This window comes from Anopheles arabiensis, chromosome 2 (genome assembly GCF_016920715.1).
Source record: "Anopheles arabiensis isolate DONGOLA chromosome 2, AaraD3, whole genome shotgun sequence".
NCBI lineage: Eukaryota > Metazoa > Arthropoda > Insecta > Diptera > Culicidae > Anopheles > Anopheles arabiensis.
In genome coordinates, this window is record NC_053517.1 from 6,632,563 (window position 1) to 6,648,098 (window position 15,536).

The 15,536-nt window shown below is 49.2% G+C and overlaps 1 protein-coding gene across 6 annotated transcripts in view; it reads right to left on the reverse strand.

The window, feature by feature from the left end:
• LOC120897348 overlaps positions 1 to 15,536 on the reverse strand; it is an 87,609-nt gene that overhangs the window by 61,909 nt on the left and 10,164 nt on the right. For 5 of the 6 annotated variants that reach the window (XM_040302175.1, XM_040302169.1, XM_040302168.1 and 2 more), the window contains exons 3-4: positions 3,668 to 5,457; positions 3,502 to 3,595 (exon numbers count right to left, since the gene is read on the reverse strand). In XM_040302175.1, the coding sequence (XP_040158109.1) occupies positions 3,502 to 3,595; positions 3,668 to 5,451 (1,878 nt within the window). In that variant the 5' untranslated portion in view covers positions 5,452 to 5,457. The remainder of the gene's footprint in view (positions 1 to 3,501; positions 3,596 to 3,667; positions 5,458 to 15,536) is intronic. The other variant, XM_040302174.1, reaches the window with a different exon arrangement.

Genomic DNA, 15,536 nt, shown 5'->3' on the forward strand with positions numbered 1-15,536 from the left:
CCCCCCTCCTTTGGGCTATCCCGCCACTTGGCTTGTCACAGCGTGAGAGTGTTGAACGGGGAGATAAGCCAACGATGATGAGACTGGCACGGGATCTCTTTTTTGCTTCATTTATTCATTGGCAAACCAAAAACAAAACGGTCACAATGACTAACATCGCACGCCGTCATGAGCGCAACCGTTTGATGGCAATAATAATGATTAGAAAATTGTAACGATTCTCTTTCGATTTTTTTTTTTTTTCATTTTTTGTGCCAATCTTTGACACTCTCCAGAAGTTGTTGATGCAGCCAAATCAAAGCAAAAAACTCCAAAACAATATTACCAACGCGCACTAAACGATTATTTACGTACCAGCGTCATCATGAAGCAACTTTTTAGTGAGGGTAATACAGTCTTCAATTTAAGTCTTTTAGAATTTAACTAACAGCTCAATTCAACAAATAAACACTGCAGCATTATGTTATGTGCCACTAATTGCAAAACCGTTTCATCAACAACACAAAACACACACCACAAAATGAGGGGTCAATATCGCGTCTATATTCCGCGCTTCGAGCCCGCGCAGCCGTGTTTGCACCCCACAATTGACAGGGAGATACTGAAGCGCCAGCCAGCTGACGTCGCTGTCCTAAGCATCCGCCGGGGTCGCATCGTGTCGGTGTGGAACGGAAAGGTGGTCCCGTTCGCGGCTGGCTGTGCGCGTCTCACACCGTCGTGGTAACAGTGTAAAGTCGACGAGATCTCCCAGAGTGTCCCTCTGTGTGTGTGTGTGTTGGTGTGTGGGTGCGAGAATGATTCGACCCGCGAGAAGCGCCCATCGAATGGAGCGAAAAAAACACAAACACACGTCCATTACCAGTTGCTGCGCCATATGGAAGGGCACGCGGATTCGGTGCAAGTAATATTGCACACACTGCTGCTCTTCGTTCGTTATCACATCTTTCCAACACAAGCACAAGGCACCACTCACGGGTACGCTGGCTGGAAGGGTTTTGGGGCGGTGTTTACGGCAAACATGGTTATTATCGCCATGGACGCATCTCATGGGGTTGGCCTTAAAAATTGGACTGCAAAGGCAGGTGTAGCCGAAAAGGTTCGTCGCTAACCAATTAAATCCGGAATTTTGGGAATCGATTGGCCGGTGTGGTCGTACAATTAGCTTGGGGTTTTTGGTATTTGGTTATATTAATATCTTATTTAATCTTGTTAGCCGGTCTCATGGCATAGCCGTCAACTCGTACGACATAACAATATGCCCGTCATGTGTTCAAGCCCTGAATAGACCGTGCCGCCATACGTAGTATTGACTATCTAGTCTACTGGTTAATCCAATAGTCATTGAAAGCCAACCCCACCAGTGGTACAGGCAGCCCTTGACCGACAACGGTTGTTGAGCCAAACGATGAAGAAGAAAAAAGGTTTAATCTTATTAATTTTAAAATATAAGCTCGTACTGAACAAACTATCGTAATGACTACAAGAGTAACATGTGTGAATAATGCATCTTAAAAACGTAGTCACTTTCCACAACTTGATGATGAGTGCAAAGCTTGTGCGAGAGTTCACGAAAGTGAGGAAAGATACGCACGCACGGTAACCATAGAAAGGTCAAAGATGTGTTGTGCCAATTGATGAGTCACGCTCGATCGTGAACCTCACACGTTCAAGCAATAACGAGGGAGAGGGAAAGAAGTTCGCGAGAGCTTATCGTTCGTTCGGTACAGTTCGATTGCATTCTTCGTTCATGCTTGTTCCTTCTTGATAGGGCTGCAATCACACGGCCCGTATCGTTTAGCGCACGAAAAACAGAGTATTCCCCCCAAACACACACACACACAATCACAAGCCGGTGCTTCTTCTAATCATACTCAAACCAGTTTCATTGCTAACTCATCGGACATCCTCTTGGCCAAACACAACCGACCGACCGAATCCAACCCAATCCGGATCCGGGGAAGTTTTGTACCGAACCGAACACAACCCCACACACTTGCCTGCGCCCGTCCCCCGCCAACCCGCTGCTAATTGACAGTGTAAATTGACAACAACCCCAGCCATCACCGCAGCTTCTTGTGTTTGACGCGAAAGCTCACGTACAAACGCGTACAGAGCCAACCGCGCAACACACAATGAACCGGTCTCATCGCATGGAACCGGAACCGAAGTGGGGGAGGGCGCGACATGCTGTTTGCAGTTGATCACGCGTCATAAGTGGCTTAGGTTGCGCGAGGCAGCATTAGTTGCTAATGAGCATCAGCACCCAACAGCGGAAGGGGGGTGGGAGAGTTGGAAAGATGTGAAAATTATGGCAACCCATATCATTTTCCACGGCAAACCACGACCAACAGTTTAGCACATTTTTGTCTTTCTGGTTTGTTGCGGACAGCGTGCTACGCCCAAAGCACAGCTCAAACTCGCTACAATTAGCAAAGGGAGCTATCGTTATTACAATGTAACGCTTCGGAGTTACACGCTGCAAACTAATGATAAACTATCAGAAGAAGCAACCCCTGTAATAACACACTTAATGTCCTGCTCCTTCATGACTGCCCCTGAAACAGAGTGTCATCCATAAGCGCAACGTCATCCTGCTCGACAGGAGAGGCACAAAAAATTCACATTAAAAAAAAGCATTCCTCTCCTATCCCAAATCGGCTGCTAATGAGTTGTAAAAATAGCTTACCAACCTTCGAATAACAGGGGGGGGGGTTTCCCCACCCATTGTTTGCAACTATACTTTTCATCGAAGGTTGTGAACAGTCTTGCGTAGGATGGTACAAGCGCGCACGTAAAAACTAGACAAACACAGGGACGGAAGGGGAAGGAACTACACTTCACGGGAGTAGCAAAACAAACCCGAACAAGCCCCGTCGAAGCCAAATAAAATGCCGATTGATTTGACCCCAAAAATAAATATCTTTTCTGCACCGTCAGGTTTCAGGTGCAGAAACGAGCAATGATTCATTAAATTCGCGCAATCAATGACTTTTTTTTGTGGTTATGCAATTATTTATAGCCCAAAACTGCCCCCAGGACAAGAGCGAGAAACTGACCAGTCACGGATGGACACACACACACACACACCAGGCTGAATGTTGTGTTTGGTTGCCATGCGCTATTTGCTACCAACGAGAGGTTGTTTTTTGTGCGTGTGTGTGTTTTACAAATCGAGAAACTCATTGCCTACCATATTGGAGGCAAATAAAGCTGCAGGAGTGGTAGCAGCGGCCAGTACTTGTGCTTAGCCATCACACAGCAAAGCAAACATTCGTGGCTTTGGCAAACGGAACGCCAAACAAAACCTTTCCACGATGAGCGAAGGTTCTACAAACTTGTCAACCGGTTAGTTAATTGATGCTAAACAACAAGCAAAACTAACACACAGCACTCGTAGTCATAGGCAAACGGACAAAATCGGATGGACTTTACAGTTTCCGGGAAGTCTTCGAAGTTCATTAATCCTGGTACGGTTCTGGTTCATTTACCAACAGTACTTACGTTGAACGATTGCCACTGGTTGAGCAGATACTGGTGGCACGCCTTGCACGCCTGCACCATTCCTTTCGGATCCTTCGGACGCGATCGTGCCGGTCTAAAAAAGCAAAAAAAAACCCTGTTAAAACCAATCTAAAAACACTAAAAAGCTCAAAACTACGCAACCTACCGAGCGTGCGTTTCGTCGAAAATCGGAAAGTACGGCTTCTCCTGGTCCTTCACGTCCTTCGGCTTGACGGTCGCGATCTCCATCAGGCTCCCCCGCCGATGCTCGTCGCCGCACACGTAGCACACCTCCGTCATCGAGTTCTTGTCCGGCATGGAGAGGTCCAGTATGTCCGTGCCGGTGCTGCCGGTGCTACCGTTGCTGTTGCTGCCACTGCCCCGCAGACTGCTCTCCTCCGCCAGCATGCCGCCCACCGACGAGCCACCGAGCATGCTGCCGGTGGCCGAGTTCCTTAGATCCAGTGCGCCTTCCTCCTCGAGCCTTAATTGATGTTGCTGCTGCTGCTGCTGTTGCTGCTGCTGCTGCTGCTGTTGCTGTGCCGAATGGGAGGAGGTGGACGAGGACGACAGCGGACCACCGCCGCCGCCCGCGCCCAGATGGTTCCGATGGTGTTCCGCCGCGCCCGCATTGTTGTAGTTCACCATCTTGAGCTTGTGGTGCGCAAAGGACGACATCTTGCGTCCATCGTAGCGCAGGCTGGCACCGGCCGGCGAGGGCACCGGCGACGGGCTGTCGTGCGTGCTGGGCCGTGGCGTCGTCGACTTTTCGTTCCGGCTCGACGGACGTGACGTCGGTGCTGGCGCCGTAGCCCCCGTTGCCGCCCCCGGTGGTTGCGATTGGACGGTGTTGTTGCTGGTGGCGGGTGCGTTCGTGGTGGCGCCCGCCTGCTGCTGACTGGCGAGATGATTCTCCAAGAAGCGCTTCGCCGGATGGTACGGGGGAGCGGTCGAGGTTGTGCTGGAACCTCCCTCCCCTCCGCCCTTCGATTGGGGCGAATCGTTCCGCTGCGGAGCGCTGCTGCCACGCAGCGGACTGTCGTTGCGCGGCACCGTCGGCAGTGGGGAGGAGTACGCCGGCCCGGGCAGCGGTGGTCCCGCTTGCGGACGGCCATCCGGCCCCATCCCCCGTCCAGTGGCTGGTGGTCCGGGCGGTGGTGGTGGCTGGCCAGCTGCTCCGTAGCCGGCGGGGATGCCGCCGCCGAGATGGTCCGCGCTCAGCCCGAGCACCTGGGCCGCGTACTCGCCCTGGCTGCTCATCTCCGCCCCGATGTAGTTCTTGTCGTCGGTGCGCTTCAACCAGTAGAGCCGCTGGGCCAGGGGTTTGCCCTCCCGCTCGTGGTAGTCCCACTGCTGGGCGAAGGTCGTGAAGCACAGGTAGCAGGACCGGACGCCCACCTTGGCCGGCGTCCAGGCCGGCACGCCGGCCGGCGGTGTGTGCGACTCGAGCAGCGGGAAGTGCGGTTCGGCCGGGTTGTCCGGGTTCTGGCGCACCCGCAGATAGTACTTGTCCTGGGCGCCGTGCGCACCGCACACGTAGCAAATGTTGGCCGGATCGTCCATTGAGACGACCGAGGGCGACCGGGCGCCGGTGACCGGCGGATGGTGGGGATGGTAGGCCGCCGCCGACACCGGCGTACTGTGCTGGGGTACGGCCGGCAGCAGGTGGGCCGGATGGGACGCTGGCGGCGCTGGCCCGTGACCATGCTGCAGATGAGGATGCTGCTGCTGCTGCTGCTGCTGCTGGGCGTGCGGATGGTACGGATGGGCGGAGGCGTTCGGGATGGGCGGCTGGTGGTGGTGGTGGTGCTGTGGAGGCAGTTGCGGATGCTGCTGCTGCTGCTGTTGTTGCTGGTGGTGTTGATGGTGCGGCGGTGGTGGCGGGGGCTCCGGCTGCGCTAGGGAGCCCCCACGTAATTCGTTCTTGATGTACGCCTTTGCCTTTTCCATGCTAATCTGCGACGATGGAGGGGAAGGAAGAGAAAGAGAGGAAAAAGGGGAAAATTAGTACTGTGTGGGAAACGTCACAAAAACTCCCAAAAATGAGGTCATGAGTGTCATAATCAAAAGCATGTGCGAGCTGTCACAACTTGCCATTTGATTGTGTTTGATGTCCTCGTGATGTCCTCAATTGATGCAATGCAATATAAAACAACTAAAAATGTCACAAAGAGGATGTGTTATGAAATTCCTACAAGAGAATTAACGGAGCACGGATCCAAAAGGAACAAATTCACACAACATTGAAGAGTCTAAATCGCAATGCGGGGAAGAATCGACACAAAAAAAGCATTGAAAACCAACGGAATCACGCACCATGACAGGCACAAAATGCGTCTGGGAAGATTCGTCTGGTAAGAAGCATTCTGTTACACCATCAATGAGCAACGGGGGTCAAACGGGGGATAAGGTTATCAAGCGGCCGGACCACCACTTTCGACCCTGGCAGTTGATCCGTGTGAGGCATATGCGGCTGCTTCCAGCGCCCATCATCGCACAGAAAAGGTTTGACCCCAGTGTTAAACCACACACATAAACACACACGTACGCCCACAGCAGAGAAAGAGAGAGACGGACATTGGCGCAGTGTGTGCGTGTGTGTGTGATCGTCGGCAAAAATGGAAGCCGCCCGAAAAAAGGTTATCAGTGTTGGACGCGCGCCATTGGCATCGATTTGTTTTTTTGTTTCTATCGCTTCGCCTCTACATTGCCCAGAAAGAAAGAGAAGAGAAGCGACCTGGGAGAGGAGGTAGGTTGGGATGAAATCAGTGCGCGGATGCTGATCGTTTGGTGTCCCTCCACCCGGACACCACCTACTCAAATCGGACAGAACTGTGTACAAACGCGAGCAAACACATACAGTCACACACACACGCAAGCATTCGTTAAAGTGACCTATGATCGGTGGCTTCGTCTTGCCGATTCTTCACGTCCCACACGAAGGAACGGCGTTCCTTCATCTAGATCAGTATTACGCATCGAAAATGGCAGGGTTTCTCCGAACGGAAGCGCAAAAATCATGCAAATTATGGTGTATTATTAATACATTATTAATTCCCCTTTGCTCAACCACGACCAACGAGTTAAAAGAGTCATGTAAAAAGTCTATTATGTTTAAGTACCAAAAATTTTACTTCTTCTATACTTCTAGCATTCAGTCAGATGTGAAATTTAAGATTATTGCATGATGAGTGCAGTCGGGGCGGTCCCGTGGTACAGTCGTCAACTCGAACGACTCAATAACATGCCCGTCAATGGGTTCAAGCCTAGAATGGACCGTCCCCCGATAGCAAGGATTGACTATCCGGCTGCGTGGTGTAATGAATTAAGTCTCGAAAGCCTGTATAGGCCAACATGTCCGCGAAAGACGTTTACGCCAACTAGGAGAAGAAGAAGCATGATGAGTAGAATATTGTTATTCCTAATTTAATTATTCCAAAAATAAAAAAGACATGGTCATCAACTTTAAAATAAGTCGGTAAACCCTGTGTATGTCTCGAGCTGAAGCGCGGCGGCCAGAATAAATCACGCAGAAAGGACCGTAATGATTGAGTCGGTATTCGATTCGAATGTTAGGATGTAACTCCCACACTCTCACCTGTATCTCTATCGCTCTCTCTCCTACTCTCACACTGATGTGTGATTTCGAGAAGGGGAAAAAAACTCCCTCTTCACCACACCCGCTTTCGTCGCACAAATCCGCACGAAACGTTAATAACGAGATTCCGCGGCGACCCGAACCAGAGCCACGCCGCGAACTTGTGTGCTAATGAACTGTGAGGTCATTCCGTGTGTCTGCATGTGTTTGTTTGTTTGTTTGTTTGTTTGTTTTGCAACGTTTGCTTTGCATCCCCCCGCTGCTGCTGCTGCTGTGCTTGTTTTGTTGCGCTGCTGGTTGATCTCGCTAGAGTTTTGGCAGGCAGTGGGTTTTGGCCCGCGCTGTTTGTTTTTGTTGTGTCTTGATGGTGGCGGAGAGGGGAAAAGGGAGCGGCGGAGGGACTTTAGCGGTGCTTTCATGTTGAGAATTCGTACTGCGCGTCGTCCCGTCGGTTTCCGTTGGTGGTCGTCGTCCCGCCGTTGTTGGTTGTCACAAAACATATGTGGCAACTTTTTCGATGTGTGGCAACCACGGTCAGACACAAAGACACACACACACAGACACACGAACAATTCATATCAAATTATGTTGATGTAAATGGCATAAAAAAAAGAAATGCAAAAAAGTTGAACCACGGAAGAGGAAATGTGTTTTGTGTTACAATCAAATCGGTTGGAATGATTTATGCTATGCAACACACATTTATACATTGCAAAAAAGGAAATGAAAATGAAACATTATTTAACGCCGTGCACATTTCATTCAAGCAACAAGTTGAATGGGGGAGAGGCAAAGCATTTCAAGCTTTCCAAGCGATGGAAGAAGGAACAGCAAGTCTACATAGCCTGTCTCGCAGCAAATCACGCTCAACCGAAACCAAACAAATACACGCCGCGCGCTAGTGCCGAAAGATCGCACCAGATATTTGCGATATTTGTGGCCCGCCTGGCCCCCCGGGGGGTGTGAATGAATGAAATTCGCATTAAAACACTGCTCCCATGGTAAAAGATACAGTTCAAGAGGAAAGCAAGGCGCGGTGCAGCGAACACGTCCGGGGGATAAAATGTTGTACTCTCCCTGCACCTTCAACAAGTGCCCGCCGCCCACCCAGGGCCAGACACTGAAGAGAATGTTTTAATTGAACGCAGCTGCAGAGAGCAAAACGAGGGCGAAACAGGGAGGGCGAAACAAAAACAATGGAACACACAAAACAGTGGCGGTAGGTGTGGAAGTGTGGAAATGTTGGGTATAATTCCTTCATTACCCTCGTCAATCGAAAAGAATATATCGAAAAGAAGAAAGTTTTTTCCTAGTTAAATGTACACATCAAAAAAGTGTATTTGGTCGCCTAATCAGTTGGCTTTTATACCTCTGCTGCATGCTACAACGAAGGAGTACAAATGGTGCCGGGAACAAGGGCACTGTTTTGCACGCAACAGATCGAAGGTTCAATTCCAACCAAGAGCAAGTAGAGAAGAGAGTTCTAGTGATGTGCTGTGCTGTCTAGCGACTAGTGATGTGCTGTATGGAGCGCGCACCCACGACTCCGATCCGACTCCGACTATTGTTAGTTCGATTCCGAATCCGGCGAAATGGATCCACTAGATCCGCCCGGAGTCATTCGGAGTCGTCCGGAGTCGTCTGGAGTCGAACAACTCCGAACGACTCCAAACGACTCCTGACGACTCCGACTCCGGACGACACCGACTCCGGACGGGTCCGACTCCGGACGACTCTGACTCTGGACGACTCCGACTCCGAACGACTCCGAACGACTTCGGGCCTTTTTGGACGATTCCTATCGACTCCGGATATTGCCGCGCGGACCTACCTTCCGGAGTCGATTGCGAATTGATCAGAGTCGGATCGGAGTCGATTCCGGATTTTTGCCAACTTTACCCATCACTAATGTACACACCATTACAACACCCTTTTAGAATAATTGAGGTCAATCAATAATCTTGATTTGGGTGGACCCCGGACCATCCAGAAAATTTTGTATTTAATATTAAGGCAGCAGTGATTCATTCAACTCATTGCACCATCATGCAATAATTGAATGCTGACACATGAGATATATTTTAAAATCCAATCAATATGCATATCCCAAACGATACATCCAACATATTCGATATGGAGGCTCTCTCGGGTTTGTCGACAAATCCTGGCTACAAAACACGAATATCCGGGGAAAGTCTCCAGACCAGCCTATCAGCATCTACAAGCTCTCAAGGCGGTGTCCCACTACGCCTCGAGCATTATTATAATAATAACGATAATAAAAACAAACAATTCCCAGAGCTTGCCTGGGCCATATTCGGGTAAACAAGTCCTTCATCCGCGTTTTTCTCTCTTTCCCTGGTCGATCGGCAAATCCTTTCCACTAGCTGTGGCTCACAACACGACGCCAGGAAACAAGCAACATCCAATCATGTTCGTTCGGTGCTGCTGTGGCGGCGGTGGTTGTTATATGCAGAGCAATTCCAATCTCTTTTCCTTACGGCGAAATTGCGAAGTTGCTTCGCAACGGGCACCCACACGTGGCCCTCAATCATAAGGGCCTTTTTATTTTGGTGCACTCACACACACACACACACATACTTACATACCATATGCCCATGCAAATACAATCCCTGTGTGGTTTGTTTCGGCTTGGGCCTTCATTTCCCCCCCGAACGCCCGGGATGTTGGGATGTTGTTTGATCCGTCGCAGAATTCAATCGAAAGTATTTCACCCCCTCCTAGACGCTGGGGAATGGTTGAAATATCTCGCAATAATAAAGCGAATCGAAAAGCAGACGCAGCCTTTACGTGGTACATTTGCCAGCCCACCACCACCGACCGACCGATGGGCGATTTACACAGCGTCTTTCATTTTGTAGCCCCAACCAGGCCGTTTGTTTCTTCAAACCCTTTTGGCTGCACCACCATACACATTCCAGGGTGAGGAATTTAAGATATTTTCATATGGGTGCTTCTTTGTAGTCTCTTTGGAGGATTGTCGGGTTACATTTACACCCACCTCTACAAACAATTCAGCATTAAGAGCCAATAAACTTAGTAGAAGAATATTGAACTTTTAACCAATTATTAAATCAAACTATTACATCCCAATGAGTATAGTCTCTCCAGAACCTTACGAAAAGATATCGATTCTCTCTTTTTGGGCAGCATGGAGAAGGATAAAGTACAATACCCAAAGGACGTACAACATTTCCGCCATTGCCAACGTATCTCAGAAGCATAACAAATTGCATCCATTGGTTATGATTCCATCACATTCGAACTATTGCTTCTCCCTGTTGTCCCCTCTCGCTACCACCTTATAGTTGTACCATAAGCCCCGACAACTTCGATGAAGCACGGAGCAGCGCGGAGCCGTGGTTTGAGCTCCAGCGGTAAACCAGAAACATGTTCTTGCCCCACGGCACAACACGAACCAATTTAGGCAACATGCAACTGCGGACAGCGCTGGAAATGGATGGGAAGCAGTACGTGGAAACACATCATGTCTCGGCTGTGAGAGTGGGATGGTGCAGCATCTTTACCGTTCAACTGTAACCCTCCCCGATGAATAGATAAGTGCGTACACAATATGTAAATGTCACTCAACAGTTTTTGTACTGCACTGTTGAAAAACGCAGAAATGAATTGTGTCTTTCCCCACCGTTGCTGTATCAGAATTAGCTAAACTAACAATATATAAGGGAAACGCACGTGCAGCTTATCATCCGCAACTTATCAATTCCTTCGCAGCAATAACTTCCTCCCAGACGTTTGCAATCGCAAAAGGTGGGCAAAAAGGCGGCCCATCATAAGGGAAAGGAGATTCTTTTTCTTCCTCTCCCATGCTCCAACATCTATTGTTGTCCGTCCCATGACCCGTAACCTCAAAAAGACATGTGCGAGTGCAATGTGAGCGCGGGTGGGGAGACTTGTCGCTGCAGCCATCTTTCAATGCTCGCTCTATTACATCTTTATGCTGTTAGCGTTTGCGTTTTCCGATTTCACACCTGTGCACACCACACCTTCCACACCCGGTAAGATTAGTCGGGAATGGATGCCTACCAACATCGTGCTAGGCCCAATCGTTGCTCTTGCCCATCTTTTGCACAATTTCCTCTTTTCCGCTGGCCCGCAATTATGTTACCGTTGGCCAATTTCTATAGCTTTGCCGTAGCATTTCCTTGCTTCCTCCTTTCTGATACCACGCTGATTTGATGTGGAATTGTTATTTTTTATATTTTTGTTGCGCATAATTTTGCTCTCATTTGCTTTTTTCTCATCAACTCTTTAGTCTGCTCTTGAGAAATAGTCTTTAAAAAATGGATAATTAAATATTTCTATTGAAAACGAACGGAGGGGATTATAGAGGACGAAAATAGAAATTTAAAGACAAATACATCCATAGAATCAATTCCAAAATATCTTATAATCCAACGCACAGACAAAAAAAATTCAATTCCTTTCCCCAGAGCTGGTTGAAATTCAATGTTGTAACTCAAAAGGACACCATTCCCAGGGTAATGTTATCGTATGGAAAGTTTCTCCTTGGCGACTGTGATCACAGTTCCCCCTTCCTTCTCCCACTCCACTTGCCACACTCAAAACAAAGCACACACACATACCAATAGTCGCCAACGTGTCTATGCCATTGCGTTCGATTTTATGTGTTCTCCCCTACCAAAACACTCTCTTTTTTACTCTCTCTCTCTCTCTGTCACACTCCCGGTAGTGTATTTCGCATAGTTTATGGTGACGCCGGCCAGTGTTCTACATGTATAAACTGTGTCCCTGCGTGGTCTCCTGTGTGTCTGTGCCTATGTGTGACTGGAAAGGAAAGAATAAAACGGTTCATCACACTCTTATCCTTCCCATTGCGACAACCCTTGAACCCCTGGGCGGCGTTCACACCCCGCGGATGGGTTGATGGGAGGGCAGGCGGGAAAGGCACTACATAATTGGATGAGTAAACGAGCTACACAATGTCAAATACTACGCCAACGCCGGCGGAATGGATCCTCTCGTGTTCGTGCGGCAGCACCGTAGGAATTCTTCGCCACTTTCAACAGTTCGTTGTTCGCCGACTCCCATCACTTGGGGACTTCCCACGAGCAGCCCCCCACTCTTCAAAGAGCTTTTAGGCCACCCCATCGACGTTGCTTGTTCCCTTCCCGTTTCCTCCTTCTCCTTCTCCTCCGGGAAGAATAACAACCGACAGCGGCCACTTGGGCGATATAAATTGAGTTACGGGAAAAGTTTGCTTGTTTTACACACACACACACAGGCCTCCATGGAGCAGCGGCTAGGAAGCAAAGAACCAAAGCATAAACCAAGCAAAAAGTAACCCCAGTGGCTCCCAACTAAACACACAGACACGCACACTTGGGTAGAGAATATCAAACAATGTAATATGGAAATGGGTACGCTTTTCTCCATGGCTTTTCTCCAACGGTTTCTACCGGAGCTTGGAAATGCTGCGCGACTGCGTCCGCGGAAGGAGAATGGGAGCAGCGATGACAGAGAAGGGGGGGGGGGGGGGAATCGGAAAGTGTGTAACGGGACGCGGCGGAGAGGGCTTTTCATTTTGCTTCGAATGACTTTAAACCGTATTTATGCCATTTTTTTGTTGTTGTACAAGAGCCTCAATAGCAAGCTGCTGCTAGACTTGGCCCGAAAACGTTGGTGGCGCCGTCTCTTGGTGCTCGGGGGACAAAGGGCCAGTCAGTTATGATCTTTTATGATTGAAAGTTAGGTGGCTGGCATATGGATTAGCAATCCCCAGTAGATGGCAATGGATGGTTGTGTTGACTACTGCTGCATTCAAGTTTGGTTAGAGCAGATTGGATGTGTTATAAAATATGTTGATATTGGCGAGCAAAGTTTCATGAAATATTGTAAAGTGGAATTCTTCATAAACTAAGTTTATAAAGTAACTATTTACGAAGAGTTTCTATTCTATTTTACAGTTTTATTAACGAAGGTAGTATGTATCTTATTTTTCGAACTAATGAAAGAAAAAAGCTTTGTTGCCATTGTGATGTGTTTACATTTACAAATTGCTTCATAATGCTACTTCACCGTTACCGAAACTTTTGGTGCTCACATTTTGCACAACTCAGCTCGATGTAATAAGTGATGTGCTCTCTGGAGGGCACCCATAACTCCTATATAGTTATAGTTAATCCGATTTCGACTCCAGCCAAAGCTGAGTTGTCCTGAGTATACATCGTCGGAGTCGTTGCAAATGATCACAAAAACATTACACCGGCCGTCTCCTGCAGACTCCGAACGACTCCGGACGACTCCAGATGACTCTGGATGGCTCCGGCTCACTCCGGACCCCTCCGACATTGGTGTTCTGGACAACTTCGGACGACTCCGAACGACTCCAGACGACTCCGGACAACTACGGACGACTCCGAATGACTCCGAATGACTCCGGATGACTTCGGATAACTCCGAATGACTCCGGATAACTCCGGATGACTCTGAACAACTCCGGATGACTCCGACGCCAGAGGACTTCAGGCGATTTCGAACGGCTCCAAACAATTCCAAACAGCTCCGTATAATGTAAGACGACCTACCAGAGTTGGTTACGAAATTTTTGGAGTTAGGAGCCAACTTTACCCATCACTAGTTCTAACCAGTCGACTTTTGCTGTCTCATCAAGGGAAAACCAATGAGCCCTCTGCAAAAAGTCTGCGAACTGGTGATATGCTGCTTTAAGGGCCAAGAAATAACTGTACATTTTCCGCCCTCTTCAACCCCCTCTTCTTCAATCATTGTTGTCTGCTTGTCAAGCAAAATCATTGAAGCGGGTGGGGCGAAGCAAAAAAAACGAAAGGTATCACAGCATAAATGTCTATTATTCATTTCATTTAATGCTGATCGCAGCAGCAACCCACACCAGCAAAGGCGTGTGAGCTGCGCTAGGGCATTAAAAACGTTCCATGTCCATGACCCTCGTAAGGGTGGGTGCAGAATTTCAACAGTACTTAATTTACAAGAAAACACTGTGACCACATCAAATGTAAGCAAAACCAAAACGCAGAAAAAAAACAACAACTTGAAGCAAGTTCCACCCTTCTGCTTCTATCCTCCTCGTCCTCGTGGTGTGGCGTTACGAAGTGAAGAAGCCAAAAGCGATTAGCGTAAAAAGCGCAAGCACAAGCACCACACACACGCAGCAAAACATGATAAACGAACACGCTTCGGATGGCCCCCTCCTGCAGCCCAACATAACGCCCGGGAGCGGGGCCTGCTCCTTTTTCCCATTTGGCACGATCGATGAAAGAGGGAGCGCGAAAGCGCAGCAAACGAGGATGCCGTACATAAATTGGCCGCGTGGAAACGATTTTAAAACCATGTGCCCCGCCAGTTGCGAAACCCCACCGGGAAAGGGCCTCCTTCCCCCTCCATCGCAACACGATCTAATGGAATGGCGCTGGAAAAGGGACGGACGTAATAAACTTCCATTCGGCCCCTGCTTTCCCAAGCCGACCGTGTGTGCCGGCCTGCTTATGATGAACGATCGGGCTGGCCCTTCCAGAAGCCCTACACACACACACTCTCTTTGCGCTAGAATAAATCGCCAAACACATGAAGCAAGAGAGAGAGAGAAAGAGAGAGAGCGAATGCAAGAGAAAACGGAAAGAGAAGAGCACAGAACTGAACCAATAAGAGCAAAAGGAAAAGCTCACTGACCTGACCTGGGCACGGTAAAAGGGTTGCTCCCTCCCCAATGGCTTGATGGAGAGTCAGGGAGGGGGAAGTAAACGGAGTAGGCAAGGGATGGGGAAGGTAACGAGCGAAATGGATATGGATCCATCCCAAGGTTTGGATCCCCGTGCGTTTAAGCCGCGTTTCCCATCGCGGCGGCTTCGATCCGTTTTCATTTTCATCACCCGGCACTCAACGTGAGCTCAAGGGTTGCAATCGCTCCATCGACCGTGTGTGTGTGTGTGTGTGTGTGTATGTGTGTGCAAATTTAAACAGAGGCCTCGGGAGGAAGTTGGGGCAGGAAGAATCAGTAGCAGTAGCACCAGCAGCAGCTGTAATCGCATCGGTTCCGCTCTGTGGTCATCCCGATTTAGCTCTCCACACACTCACACACACACACACAGACACACTATATCAAGGTGTGTGGTTGTGAGTGCGTGTGTAAACGTGATCTAAATGTTAAATTTGTTCCCGTTTCCTTCACCCATCGCTCCCGTGCGCCCATTGCAAACCTCTCGCCCCCCATCCAACACGCGCAGGGCCAATGGGCTGCTCGAGAGGTCATCCCCCTGGAGCCCGGAGCGGATGGGGAGCAGCAGCAAGAGGATGAGAAACATCACTCATCTCAATGTAAGCGTGTGTGTGTGTGTGTGTGTGTGTGCGTGGCTTTGGTAACCGGCACCGGAAAAGGGTGATCGAGGCGGCGGCCGGC